The sequence below is a fragment of the Megalopta genalis genome, chromosome 2 (genome assembly GCF_051020955.1).
Source record: "Megalopta genalis isolate 19385.01 chromosome 2, iyMegGena1_principal, whole genome shotgun sequence".
NCBI lineage: Eukaryota > Metazoa > Arthropoda > Insecta > Hymenoptera > Halictidae > Megalopta > Megalopta genalis.
Window position 1 is genome coordinate 4,262,488 of NC_135014.1, and position 14,254 is coordinate 4,276,741.

At 39.7% G+C, this 14,254-nt stretch overlaps 2 protein-coding genes across 7 annotated transcripts in view; one reads left to right on the top strand and one right to left on the bottom strand.

Annotated features, from left to right (window-relative positions):
* LOC117228086 (synaptic vesicle glycoprotein 2B) overlaps positions 1-12,003 on the top strand; it is a 58,612-nt gene extending 46,609 nt beyond the window's left edge. For all 5 annotated transcript variants that reach the window (XM_076528710.1, XM_076528713.1, XM_076528711.1 and 2 more), the window contains exons 2-10: positions 2,183-2,421; positions 4,660-4,719; positions 4,791-4,874; positions 5,577-5,901; positions 7,668-7,789; positions 8,713-8,951; positions 9,410-9,851; positions 10,778-11,065; positions 11,153-12,003. In XM_076528710.1, coding sequence (XP_076384825.1) covers positions 2,385-2,421; positions 4,660-4,719; positions 4,791-4,874; positions 5,577-5,901; positions 7,668-7,789; positions 8,713-8,951; positions 9,410-9,851; positions 10,778-11,065; positions 11,153-11,208 — 1,653 coding nt within the window. In that variant the 5' untranslated portion in view covers positions 2,183-2,384 and the 3' untranslated portion in view covers positions 11,209-12,003. The remainder of the gene's footprint in view (positions 1-2,182; positions 2,422-4,659; positions 4,720-4,790; positions 4,875-5,576; positions 5,902-7,667; positions 7,790-8,712; positions 8,952-9,409; positions 9,852-10,777; positions 11,066-11,152) is intronic.
* An 864-nt stretch (positions 12,004-12,867) lies between these two features.
* RpL17 (ribosomal protein L17) lies at positions 12,868-14,123 on the bottom strand. Of its 2 annotated transcripts, XM_033483759.2 has the most exons (5): positions 14,065-14,123; positions 13,724-13,810; positions 13,438-13,597; positions 13,166-13,336; positions 12,868-13,077 (listed from the first exon to the last, which is right to left on the bottom strand). In XM_033483759.2, the coding sequence occupies exons 2-5, from the start codon at positions 13,802-13,804 to the stop codon at positions 12,929-12,931; spliced, it is 561 nt and encodes a 186-aa protein (XP_033339650.1). In that variant the 5' UTR covers positions 13,805-13,810; positions 14,065-14,123; the 3' UTR covers positions 12,868-12,928. The 2 variants fall into 2 exon arrangements, with proteins under 2 accessions (XP_033339650.1, XP_033339649.1); XM_033483758.2 differs by lacking the exon at positions 14,065-14,123 and having other exon boundaries at positions 13,724-14,057.
* Between the last annotated feature and the right edge of the window lie 131 nt (positions 14,124-14,254).

The following is a 14,254-nucleotide window of genomic DNA, read 5'->3' on the forward strand; positions in this document are numbered from 1 at the left end:
CAGAAAAATTAATTTAGATTTACAATTAAAACGGCTTCGAGTGCAAAGGGTTAATAGCTGCGTCGATCTACTTTTAAGATCGACATTGTATGCGTTTCATCGATCGCACTGGGTGCAGTTTCTTTCGACAAGTTGTTCTACGATTGTACTGAAATGTTCGAAATTTATAAATATGTTTCACGAGCATTTTAACTTAAATCGTAGGAGAAGTATGTTTGTGTTGTCGAGCAAGTATTCGCAGCGGAGAAGACACGAGAGCGTAGAAAACAGAGCTGTTCGATCTTGAATCGACAAGAAGGCGTACGCAACCTTTATACGAAAAGTGTGTTCGCTCGTTAACGCTCGATCAGCTGGATCATGGATCTCGAAACAAGCTTTGGTGCACGGAATCTCACGGACGTATTCGTGCATCAGCTTCGCGGTGCTGTCGAGAACGCCCAAGGGTGGCCGCCATGTTTGTAAAAGCATGAGTTACCGCGGTGCCTTGACGAGGCAAGGAGCAACTTTATTTGTAGAATATATTCTGATTCACTAAGCGTGAAATATGCGGTGTCCTTCCTTCACTTGAATCAGTCTGTCTCGGGAATGTCTTACAGTTATTTCAGAGACGGGTTTCAGCTGTGTTGCTGATATTATAGTTGAACAAAGTCAGCCTCTCATTGTATCGTACAAGTCACCCAGACCAACCCTGTTCACTCAGCTTATCAATTACACATTCAAGAGATCTCGAAATCTTCGAATACGAGAACTCTGTGCTGCTTTTCTCTTTATCGTTATACTAGTTTAAAAAATGTAGCGATCGAAACAGAGGTTTCGAACGATTGGTGAAAGGTCGGGTAATTATAATAAAATCGTAATTATAAATGTTACGATTCATAAACGATAGTTATCATTTATTATAAAATATCGATGTATAAAATGGCAAACTGCTGTTAATCAGTTTTGTTCGCTATTCTATCAGTTTTCAAACGAGAATCTTTAGTGAAAACCTTTAAAGAATTTTGAAATCGTTCATTGCGTATCGTCGAACACTGTATAAAATATTTGTTGACGCATCCGTGCTTGCGCAGCCTTTTTATTAAGTAGCCATGTAAAAGATCGCGGATGTAGGATACGTCAAAAATTTGTTTTTCCGTCTCGACCAGCCATAGTGTTGCAACAACGCTCTTATTATCTCTTGGGGGACGATAAAATTCTCGACGATGCGAATCACGTCCCGGCCTGCAGCCGCTTTGTAAACAGACTCCATTGTCATCTGCATCGTTGGGAAACCACCAAATCGTTGCCATTCAAATCGTTGCGGCCTACGCCCATTATCAGTGCAATTACAAATTAGCCCTACTTAACCGCTCGATATTGATTTCTAGCACGTGATCGCGCCCCATGATCCATAGGATCATGCGTTTCGATGTAAAAACAAATACATAAACGTGCCAAGATCAACGTCCAATAGATCGCGATCGATTGTTCGATCCGTCCGAACCGACGCAACTTTATTTCAGCAATAATAAACGCAACGAGTGACCGAAAAGTTCGATGATTTCGAAGCAGCAAATTTTCTTTCATTTCTTTGAATGAACACGGTCCGTATTTTTGTTGCCTAAGAAACATGGCCGAATCGCACCTAAATCTAGAAATAAAGATGTACTTCGTCAGTTTTAAAAAGTGGAAATCTTTTAGCATATTTATTACGTTTCTTTCTCATAAATGCATAAAAGAAATACAGAGCAGAGAGAAAACATCAAAAACTGTAAGATTATTGTTACATTATTTTCACTTCTTTTTCTTTGAGTTATTAAAAGATGAAATACACCCTTTTCATTATAATCATTTATGGAAACAGTTTTTATTTCGCATAAAACCGCAGTGTAATAAATAATAAAACTGCAACTATCTCTCTCGTTCCTAATTATTCTTAACCAAAAGAGCTCGGAGAAACGGAAAAATTTCTTATTAATTCGTTAAATGCGATGAAAGCAACGCGACGATCGTTTGTAATTATGGTAATTTTTAATAGGGTCGATTGGTCGCCGTTCGAGCGCGAAGTTTCAGTTCGTAAGGGGTTGAAAAACGTATGGCAGCGGTCACATGCTGCCACCCAGCTGGCCATGAGTACACGCTAACTTAAAGCGTCACTTTTTCACTTATGTAACGACAGATCTGATTTTGCGTCGTGTTTCAGCTCGCAAGTGAGCGCAGAACCTAGCCCCGCCGACGAGCAGCAGCAGATCAGCGCAGATTCAGCAGGAAGAATTCGCCGAGATCCAACAAACCGCGAGAACGAGATCAATTTAATATCGATCGAAGCCCATCATCGAGAACGAAGGTTTCTTAGCTGACCCTATCACCACGCCAGATTCACCCAACTGCGTCGATATCGTAGAATGGTAGAGAGTGAACCTGGCTCTAAGCACAATTATAGTACGTATTCCCAAATTATTACTTGCGAAACCGAAAAAAAGAAAAGAAGAAAAAACCGAAAGATTCGTCCGAACGAAATCGAACATTTTCAAATAGTTCCGCCAGATATTTATTGCACCGTTCGGATATTTCACACCTGTTACGCCACGCTTTCGATATATGAGCCGTTTATTTTGAAAGTGGCACAAGTCACTTTGTTTTCAAGTCGAGATATTTAAGGGTTTGCGTTTTAACACGTTTCAAAATATGTATGCTAACTTTCGAGAAGATTTACTTGTATTTGTTATCTCGGGATACTGATATTTTTCTCGGTATAAATTATTTCGTATAAACGTTAAAAAATCACCACTTTTCATTACGGTGAAGTGACTTCAGTCACTTTCAAAATAAATAGTTTAGAAAAATCACCGACATATATTAATTTTGACCGACGTATTTTACCGAAGCGATGTTTTGAAAGGACAGTGATTTACTAAAATCGTTGAATAAATTACATATATAATAATAATTTATACCATGAACATATTTAATATAAAGGTTTGATTTAAGTATTTTTTATTTTACTATTCATAAAATACAGAAGTAATTAGTACATTTTGAAACATAAGTATAAGTAATTTATATGAAAATACATCGGTTCAATTTAATTTTCGTCATCGATAGGAGCGATCAAGTCCTCGAAAATCGTGTTTTGTTTCAAATTTTTAAAATAACTGTGGTATATCGGGGGTATATAATTAAGCAAGTCCATCGTGTCTTTGTATTTTGCTGAAGAAACAAGACGAGATCCAGCGTATAACGGATCCATTTCTATTTGTGAATAACGCCTAGGTCTTCCTCTTTTTGCTGACAAATCCAAAGTTAGAAATTCATCTTTTTCATCTAAAGTTAGTTTATAAAACATTTTATAGCCATCTGCTGGCGGTTCTGGAGGTACCCGCCACATCGTTATAATATAATTTACAAAACTGCACTATTCTTTCGCACTTATAAAAATAAGTCCAGTGATCAGAACTTTTTTAAAAATACTGAAAATAATTCTAAACAATACTTCGCACACACTTATCACACGTTTCTATTTCTTTTACCCTAAGCCCCGCAATGAATTTCCCGAGTACAGCGACTTGCGCCACTTTCAAAATAAACATATTTGTTATACCGTTAATTAGCAAAAATTCTCTCGAACAAATCTCAATAGTTCTCAACTTATTGATTGCAAATTTTTTAAAAATCAAAAGGTACCGTTCAATTGTAATTAGCGTTACCATTTAACTCGATTTTTTTGAAAAAATGACTTATTCCACTTTCAAAATAAACGGCTCATATACGTACTCCTACACCACTGCGATCTACTAATTATCATCCGCGCCTTATATAATTTGATCTTAACTGCAAAAAATGTTGTTATCTCGTTCCTTCTGAAAATAATCAAGCTTAAATAGATCTGCGCGTTTCGCTCGATCCATAGTTCCGTGTCTTTACGAGGTTCGATCAACTTTCACCGATCTCGAAAATTTATCAAACACGCTAGAAGATAAACGTAAAACGATATTGCACGCTCCTCGGAGAATCTACGAGCGTGTAACACAAAGTCCTCCGTATGAGTCACGGACTCTAAGTCCTCCGGCAGGAAGACCGAAGTGTATGGATCCCGCTCTCGGAGATAACGATCGGATATCCGAAACGTCTTCAGCTGGTTAGAAAGGAAACGGAGGTGCTAGATCAGTGCAAGCAAACAAGTCTCTTTTTTTGTAGAAATGACTAATTATTATAAACTCGCTCGATCGCCGCGAGCCCCTCTATCGCGCGCAGAAAGGATCAAGGTTTGCGGATCCGTGAAAAACCCGCCGAGACTTTGTCTAAAGCTAAAGATAAGAACGTAGATCAACGAGACAAAATGATTTCGATGATTCCGGTCTCGGACATTGTTCGAGCGATCGGTTGACGAACTTTTCAAATGTGCAACAGCCTTCTGCACGGTCGGTCGACCGTAAATCGGCCACGGTTCGTCGTAACACCTCGGTGCCACGGTTCGGGAGACATCGGTTATGGTTAACGAGACTTTCAAATTTGCCGGAGAAGGTTAATAATTTCCGTCGACGTTCGTGTCCGCTCGAAACGCGAGGCGATGGGTTCTAGTTAGGCGAGCGTGTAACAGGCTCAGGTGTCGAAGCGAACGACAACGGAACGGAACGAAGGTAGAACGATGCTACAGGTGTTTGAACTTTTCTATTTCAGAGTGTGATGTAAAAGACGAGCGGCTAAACGGCTGTAGCTCCAAGGATCTCGAACTTGCCCGTAGGTAGCAATTAGTAGTCCGTGTGCTCCGTTTGTCAAGCCTTTTGATTCAGTCGATTTTCTTGGCGCAGGTATTGGAACGAAGGGCAAGACCCTAGATCCCGAGAAAGGATCCTACGCTAAAGCAGATTTCGAGAAGGCTATCGAACTTACCGGTGAGTATCGTCGAGAGCATTTCAGTTCAGTTTCTCCTTTATCCGTAGTCCATTTCACATTTAATAAGGAGAGACAAGAACTTGTGTTACAGTTTTATTACCCTTATACAGTGAAGTCTCTCTAATTGACTCTCAGCTGGGCAAAGAAAAATGGACAATTGCGGCTCGATTTTATAGTTAAACTGACACGATAAATTCTCTCAAATTGTTTCTCAGCTTGTAAACGAAAAATGGACAATTTGAGCAGAGGAGATACCTCTTCTGATACCTATAACTGATTTGAGAAGGAGATATTCGAGCCTCGTTGTATTGTCTAATATACAGGGTGTCCCAAAAATGTCTCGCAATCCGAAAGTAGAGGATTCCTGAGGTGATTTGAAGCAACTTTCTCCTTAGCGAAAATGCAATCCGCGGCTTCGTTTATGTGTTATTAACGAAAAACAGTGACCAATCAGAGGCACTCGTTGGCTGGGCCGCCGCGCGCCAGCCGAGCACGCCTCTTATTGGTCAGTGTTTTTCGTTGATAACTCGTTAACGAAGCCTCGGAGAAATTTTTCGCAAAGGAAAAAGTTGCTTCAAATCACCTCAAGAATCTCCCATTTCCAGATTGCAAGACATTTTCGGGACACCCTGTATAACCTTTGGAGTATTTCCTGTCAGCAGCGGAGATAATGGAAATCTTTATGTTTGTTGTTTGTTTAGACTATGGCAAGTTTCACTACTTCCTCCTCACGGTATGCGGTTTCGTCAGCACCAGCGAGGAGATGGACGTGATCTCCATGTCCTTCATACTGCCAAGTGCGCAATGTGATCTAAAGCTCGACACGCAAGCCAAGGGATGGCTCAACTCGATCATCTTCATCGGCATGATGGCCGGCGCGTACGCCTGGGGCTCCGTCGCGGACGCCCTGGGCCGTCGAAAGGTTCTCATCGCCATCTCGTTCACGAACGCCGTTTGCATCGTGGCCTCCAGCTTCAGCCAGTCCTATGAACTCTTCATGCTCTTCCGTTTTCTCAACGGCGCTGCGTAAGTAACCGAATCGTGCGTGCGTGCGCGCGTGCCTGTTCGAAAATCATTCCGCAAACGACATTAGCAAACGATAAAGTTGATCTCAACGATTCTTTACCTTTTAGGCCCGACACGCCACTATAGTGGCTTGCTCTAGTAGCTCACTCGCTCATCGTTTGAACCAAATAATCGTCTTCATACGCATTGTTTCACACTTCTTTTGTCTTCGCATCGATTTACAACAGTCTACAGGGTGTCCCAAAAATGTCTCGCAATCCGGAAATGGCGGGTTCCTCGGATCATTTGAAGCAACTTCTTCCTTTACAAAAATGTTCTCCGAGGCACCGTTAACGAGTTATTAACGAAAAACAGTGACCAATAAGAATCGAGCACGGCTGACGCGAGGCGGCCCAGCCAACCAGCGCGCGAAGCCCAGTTCCGCTCATTGGCTCGATCGCCTCGCGCCAGCCGAGCTCGCCTCTCATTGGTCACCGTTTTTCGTTAATAACTCGTTAATGGTGCCTCGGAGAAAATTTTTGTAAAGGAAAAAGTTTCTTCGAATGGCCCGAGGAATCCGCCACTTTCCGATTGCGAGACATTTTTCGGACACCCTGTATATACAGACAAAATATACAGTATCAGACTCTGTACAGTACATATCAGACTCTGCCGTCCAGAGAAATAGCCTCGTGCAGAATTCAGCCGTACCTAAGAGGTTAAAAAGTTGATAAAAACTGTCTTGGCAAATTTTTCTGCCGATCCTTTGGACCATCAAGAATTTTGCTTTTTTAAACAAAGTTACATGTTTTCGCCATTGTGACATGATGGCTGAGGGCAAGGTGGATTCAATGATGTAACCACTATTACCTGCTCATGATCATGAGTACAGAAATTTGTTAGCAATTGATTCAAATAGCGAGATAGTTGTAATAAAAAGATTACATAGGCTGTATCTGTCTTTTGTTCAGATAAAAAATTATCGAAACACAATCATTTTTACTCTATCTCCTATGGATATTTCTAAAAAAAAAAGAAGCTGACCGGTTGTAAAAATTGTGAACCAATTAGTATTTGGAGAAAAACAATGTTGGGAGAAAAACAAAGTCGATGTCTCTCTAATTGACGCTTAGATTGTCCAGAAAAATGGACAATTTGGGTAAAGGAGATACGATTATTCGAGCCCTGCAGCTCGTTCTTATAGTTGTTGACAATTCGAAATTATAAAAACGAATCGCGAGGCTCGAATAATCGTATCTCCTCTTCTCAAATTGTCCATTACTGTACTCGGATTCGCGTTCTGCAAGGTCCTATGCTGGTATGAAGTGGAAACGATAAACCTTGATCAGACGCGCCAAACGAAACAATAATCAAGGTTCAAAATAATGACGAACTTTTTATTCGGTGCGTCATAGGAACAGATAGCCAATATTTGTTCAATGTGTTCGCCCTCAAATTGTATTTACATGGAAACTGTTTAAAGCTGTATTTACCAATTTCGACGATAACTAGCTGAACGAAAAAGTAGATCACTCGCGAAAACATTGCGCAGCTGTAAAAAAAAATGGTAACAAATTGAAAAACCGCGTCACCGGATCATTTATGTCAACAGAATTATTTGAAAACTACGACATTAATCGACCAACCATGAATATAAAGTAACAGAAAAGAATAGCAAACACATTTGGGCACAAAAGTTGTTTCCAACAATTGCGAACTATTTCATTAAATAAACAAATCACCCGATTAAAAATATACACGATTTAATAATCTTTCCGTGATTTTAGTCTCGGAGGCAGTGGACCTGTCATCTGGTCGTACTTTGCAGAGTTCCAGCCGAAGTCTAAGCGAGGCTCGATGTTGTCTTTCATGGCTGCCTTCTGGACGCTTGGGAACCTCTTTGTCGCTGGCAAGTTTACTTTTATTACTGTGGCATATTCGTGTCGCAGTAACAAGCTATCACAGAAAGAAAAAAAACGAGAAGTATTGGGTTGGCAACTAAGTAATTGCCGATTTGTTCAATGAAATAAAAGAATTTTTTTTACTTGGAACGAAGTTTCATCTGTAATGTATTTTCCATTTTGTTCGATGACCTTTTGCCGTCTCTCCGACAACTTGAAAATTCCACGCTCGTAGAAAGTCTGATCTTGTACTAACGCACGCGTGCTTCGCGAAAGTTCAAACTCAATTTTCTCAAAACCGTCATCGGTTTCGAAGACAGAATCGAATTTCATTCTTCTCTATAATCTGTATTTCGATATGTCCAAGAAAAAAACAAATCATTTCTTCGTTAACTCGGCAATTTTTGTCAATTGTATGTTCTTATCTTTAATATTTCCGAGTGAAAATATTATTTGGTACCGATACTGCTACCAAAATTATTGTTATTATTCCTCTAGTTAACATGAGTAACGGTTGAATCGGTGAAAGAATTATTCGGTCGATTCCAATTATTATCGAGCACAATTGTTTTTACAATATTCTGGCACACAAACATTCCATTATCTGATCATCGTATTATTTTAGATACATTGTTACCTAATAGAGAACCCAAACGAAATGTTTTAGATAATAGAATGTTTTTTTATTACAAAAATAAACCTTCGGATTGTTCACTTTTCGCATGTTTCGCGAGCAAATAGCACCGCCTAAATAACAAAGTAAATATTATCGATCCGATGAATGTAAAGTGCATCTCGACCCAATAGTTGCCCCATTAGTTGCCAACCCAATACATGACACTGGTGTTCGCTACTGCTGACAAATTGTGAAACGTTCTCATTGGGGTTCGGTCATTGTACACGTAAAATAAATCTGACCATTTTCGTGTAGGCCTAGCATGGTTGATCATCCCTAATGAAATCGGCTTTGTGAGTGCAACGTTCACGTATAACTCCTGGCGAATCTTCCTGCTGATCTGCGCTGCTCCGTCGTTTATCGTCGCGGGGCTGCTCCTGCTGCTCCCTGAATCCCCTAAATACCTCTTATCCTGCGGAAAATACGAGGAGGCGCTCGACATCTTCCGCAGGATCTATGCCATTAACACTGGCAAACCCCGTGAAAGCTACACGGTAAGTACATACGTATACACATAAAAGAATCAAAGAACAACGAACATCAAACTTTGCACCTTAACTGGAGATGTCGGAGCCTTGCAGCAACTGTTGAAGTATCTTAGAAATCAGAAAAAGCTGCAGAAGAAATCGCGAACAGTTGTCGGCTGCGTTAACCGATATTAACCTTTTGCACTGGAATAGCGTCCCTAAAGCATCACTAAAAGTTGCTGCATCATTTTTTTCAAGTACTTTTTACATTATTAAATTGCAATATTAAGATGCGATACAAATATAACTAATACATCAAAATACTATACGATGGAAGAAGTATCTTAGTTTTGAAGTTAAAATAGGTTCGAGTGCAAAATGTTAACAAAAATCTTCCGCGCTGTCTGCTGTTACTTATGCGAAGTAATTGTTATCCGTACTGTCGGTGTTCTTAACATTTATATTGCTCTAATGTGTATACGCAGGTAAAAGAATTGATACTCGATGGCTTCCACGAGCCAGAACCGGTGAAGGTCGGCGCCGAGAAGAACAAATGTAAAACAATGCTTGGTGACATTGTGGAGAACAGCAGGCAACTATTCGTCTCGCCGATTCTTCGCTTCACCATAATCTCGATCATCATCAACTTCACCTTCCACATCGGTTATTACGGTCTGATGATGTGGTTCCCCGAGCTGTTCAATCGTTTCGACGAATTCCATCGTGACCACGACGGCGTGGTCGCGTCGACGTGCGAGGTGACCGATTACGTGGTTCAAAAGGGTGCTCAGAAAATCGAGAACCTCTGCTCGGATAAGATCGGTGCCTCCGTTTTCTTGGAATCTCTAATCACTGTAGCCTCCGCTATTCCCGCAAATATCGTCGCTGTTTTGGGAATGGACCGTCTCGGCCGCAAGTTTTTCCTCGGTGAGCAACCAATCTTTCATTTCCATCTCGTATTTAACCTTCTAGGCACGATGCGCCCCTATAGTGGCTTGCTCTAGCAACTCACTCGCTCATCGTTCGAACCAAATAATCGTCTTCATATGCATTGTTTCACACTTCTTTTGTCTTCGCATCGATTTACAACAGTCTACAGGATGTCCCAAAAATGTCTCGCAATCCGGAAATGGCGGGTTCCTCGGATCATTTGAAGCAGCTTCTTCCTTTACAAAAATGTTCTCCGAGGCACCGTTAACGAGTTATTAACGAAAAACGGTGACCAATAAGAATCGAGTACGGCTGACGCGAGGCGGCCCAGCCAACCAGCGCGCGAAGCTCAGTTCCGTTCATTGGCTCGATCGCCTCGCGCCAGCCGAGCTCGCCTCTCATTGGTCACCGTTTTTCGTTAATAACTCGTTAACGGTGCCTCGGAGAAAATTTTTGTAAAGGAAAAAGTCGCTTCGAATGGCCCGAGGAACCCGCCACTTTCGGATTGCGAGACATTTTTGGGACACCCTGTATATACAGACAGAATATACAGTATCAGACTCTGTACAGTACATATCAGACTCTGCCGTACAGAGAAATAGCCTCGCGCAGAATTCAGCCGTACCTAAGAGGTTAAAAAGTTGATGAAAACTGTCTTGGCAAATTTTTCTGCCGATCCTTTGGACCATCGAGAATTTTACTTTTTTAAGCAAAGTTTTGTCGACTGATGCATACGTAACTAAAGTTTGTAAATGTTTAACGAAAATGATATGACAGGCGCATAAAGAATACGCAATTTAGTATACGTTCGTGGGGGTAGTTTCGTGGACAACAATGTAACAATAAACAAAGAATAGAAAACGAAAAGAAAAGAAAAAAAGAGAAGAAAAATTCGAGAAATATTAATTTTGTCTTTTCTACAGTGTTTAGTACGTTTTCGTCGGGACTGTGCTCGATCGGGTTGTACTTCGTGCACAATAAGTACCAGAACCTGATCGTATCGGCCATCTTTAGCGGTGTGATAAGCTGCGGAAATGCAGCACTGGACTGTCTAATAACCGAAGTTTTCCCAACCCATCTACGTGCGACCGGAATTGCTATTTCCATGGTCGCGGCCCGTCTTGGTGGTATTATTGGGAACATCGTAATAGCTCAACTTCTGGACATATACTGTCCAGCGCCGACCTTCATTGTCGCTGCTCTTCTAATTGGTAGGTCCCTCCGCGAAAACACCCGCGAAGATAACACATGTTATTCCTATATGAAGAAAAAATTGTAATCGATTTCTTTCCTTCCAGGTGGAGGATTATTGTGCTTATTCTTACCAAACACAACTCGTGAACCACTTTCTTGACACCAGTGGAGAATTCTATCAAATCTAATTGAATGTACAGTCATGTATACATTTCTCAATGAAAATTTTAAACACACGAAACCGGCGCCCCCACGCTCATGTATCTACACAAATTTAGTTTACGAATGAATGATATTACAAACAACAGTATTGCTATAATCAAGCCATACATTCCTATTTTACATATCAAGATCGAACGGTAATCAAGCAGAAATCTTAGGCGATAGAGATCATGACAGTGTAGGATTACCACATTTTAGGGACGGTAATTCATAACACTTCGTGGACAATTAATTTCAATGTTAAAAAAAAAGAAACCTACGACTTATAATGTTGTACATATCTTTGCTTCTGTACACGAAAAATTTGTTTTCCAAGCCTTTGTAACCGCTCGTTTAAACGTATTTAAATTCTCGACGCAATTATAAAGGCAAGTTTTGAAGAGACGAAGTAATTAAAATAGAAATTTGAATTCCTACGATGTAACGAAGTGTTCGAAGTATTTTCTATATATTTTTGAAACACTAAACCCTGAATAATGCGTTATGAAACGTAAAAAAGCGTGAGGATTTTGTATACTGATATTAAACGTACAATGTAGATACAGCACTTATAAGTAGAGATCATTTTTCGAGAACATTTTACTACGTACTTTTGTATGTTTCATCGTTCGTTCAATGTGAATTGCCGTTGTACATTGTATACTCCTACATGTTTCTAATTTAAAATGTAACAATTGCAAAGATTTGAAATATAAAAAAGAAATGTAACAATTAAAAAATTATTTCTGAGAAATGCCCAACTTCCTGCGGTTAAAATTACCCCTCATACGATATCGCTACAACAGTTTCTCCTGAATCCTATTTGAATCCTATTTTTATTATATATTCCTACATTTCACAGGACACAAGAATCTTTTAGGGAAATTTCTGTAACTACACTACCCCATAAAAGCGTGTTCGTTGCTACGAATATAAAAAAAAAATTGAATATTTGTTAAAGCCACCTTGTCGTAAGGAAAGTATGTGTACTGAAAATAGCATACAGGATCCAAAGGATCCAAAAAAAATATTTTGAAAACACAAATACGTTCAGAAGATTCTTTCGCTTTTATATCATGCAAAAATGAGTTGATTTATTATTGCAAATATTGTATACGGATAATTCTCGTCGCTCTTGCCATAAGCTCCTGAAAATTCAAAAGTAACGTCATTTGTAATAAGTTCGCATGCGACGAGATCTCAGAGGGATCCGTACAACGCTAATCGACGTAGTGGCAAAACGCTCAAATTGCCAAAATCGACGGTAGATAATTTGACTAACAGTTTAAGCGTTTTGCCACGTTTTGTCGATTAGCGCTGTACAGACTCCCTGAACCGAGCTTGAAGATTTCGTCACAATCGGAGCCACTTATCATAATTGGCGCTATTTTAAAATATTTAAGTTTAAATTATCACTGCAAATTTAAAAAAGAAAAAAGCATAAAATGGAGTTACAGAATGTTTTTACCCTGACGATAATTTCAATCGTAGCATGGGATCATTAAGAACGATCCGAGACAAAGAATGTCAGTTTAGATTATTGGCACACGAACGATTTAATTTCTGAAAACTTGTTCGCTAACGAGCGAATGGGAGACTATAAATAAAACCAAAATAGTTAGGGAACAGTGCAATCTTCATTTTCCACAATACATTCAATATCCAATTAGTAGATAAACTTATTCTCTCATCATCTTTTCCTTTTGCCTGGCAAGCTTCTTCTTGCTAGGTTTCTTTTTGGAAGGCTCCTCTTCTTCTAGACTTTTCACAACAAATGGTTCCTTTTCTGTCAAAATTACTTCGATGTGGCATGGAGAGCTCATATACGCTGAAGAGACAAACGAAATTCATTAAATTACCAAAATTATTATCCAAAAATTTCATGCATCCAAAACAAATGAACTGCAAATACTAACGGTTGATGCGACCATGGGCTCTGTACGTTCTTCTTCGTAAACAAGGAGCATGATTCACTTGAATGTGATTAATCACGAGTCTATCAATTTCTAGTCCACTAACATCGGCGTTACTTTCTGCATTTTTCAAAAGCTGGAGTAAAAATTCGGCCGACTTCTTGGGCCAACGACCTAAGACAAGAAAGTGTTCATTAACAGCTGTACATTTTCAGGTTAAGAAACAATAAGGCCTTTTGATTTAGTGAAAATATACCTGAGTCGAACAAATTTACCTTGTGTAGTGCCGAATTGTTTGGCTTGAGTACATCTGCCAACACCACCATTGAATCTACGGAATGGTACGCACTCCTTGTGTTCAATCACATTTTTTAAATATTTCTGCGCTCTTCGCAGAGGCATGTTTTTAATTGCACGTGCTGTTTCATGAGTATTCTGTAATACAGATGATATAAGTAATATCGGTGGATTCATTGAATGAAATGTGCCGTCACAACGAGTTTTGTAAACACACGCTACCGCGATTTAAAGGTTAGATCAATTAGCGAACAATAAATTTACCTTGAAATGCACTCGCAAATTTGAACCGCGTGCTCTGCACGACTTGGTCGCGTTTTCCGGTTCATGAGAGTAACGTCCCATTGCGTTCTGGAATCACAGAAAAGTCACTGGCAATCTTTAACACAATCAGCAGCCACCGACCTAAATGTCGCAGCCCGACCCGTCACGCGATTTAGAATCTCATCAATCGCTATTTATCGAACAACAAAATCACACTTTTTCCAATGAAACAACGGTTCTTGATCACATTTTGAAGAATCTCGCCCTATCGACGCAATTATTTACATAAAATTGCAGATGCAGATAGATTCAAAAACTGTTGCGACCCAGGCCATACGTACCTCTTAACAGCACAATTTTAAAGGAAAAGACGTCACGTGGGCAACTAGAAAGAGATTTCCTGTATACCCAGTGCTGCCAATTTTAAAGCGTTTAGAACAAAATATTCTACACGATATTTCAATAATTTTTATTATTACTAGGAGATACATGATAATACTTATTTCAAGATACTTTGATTAGAAATTCATT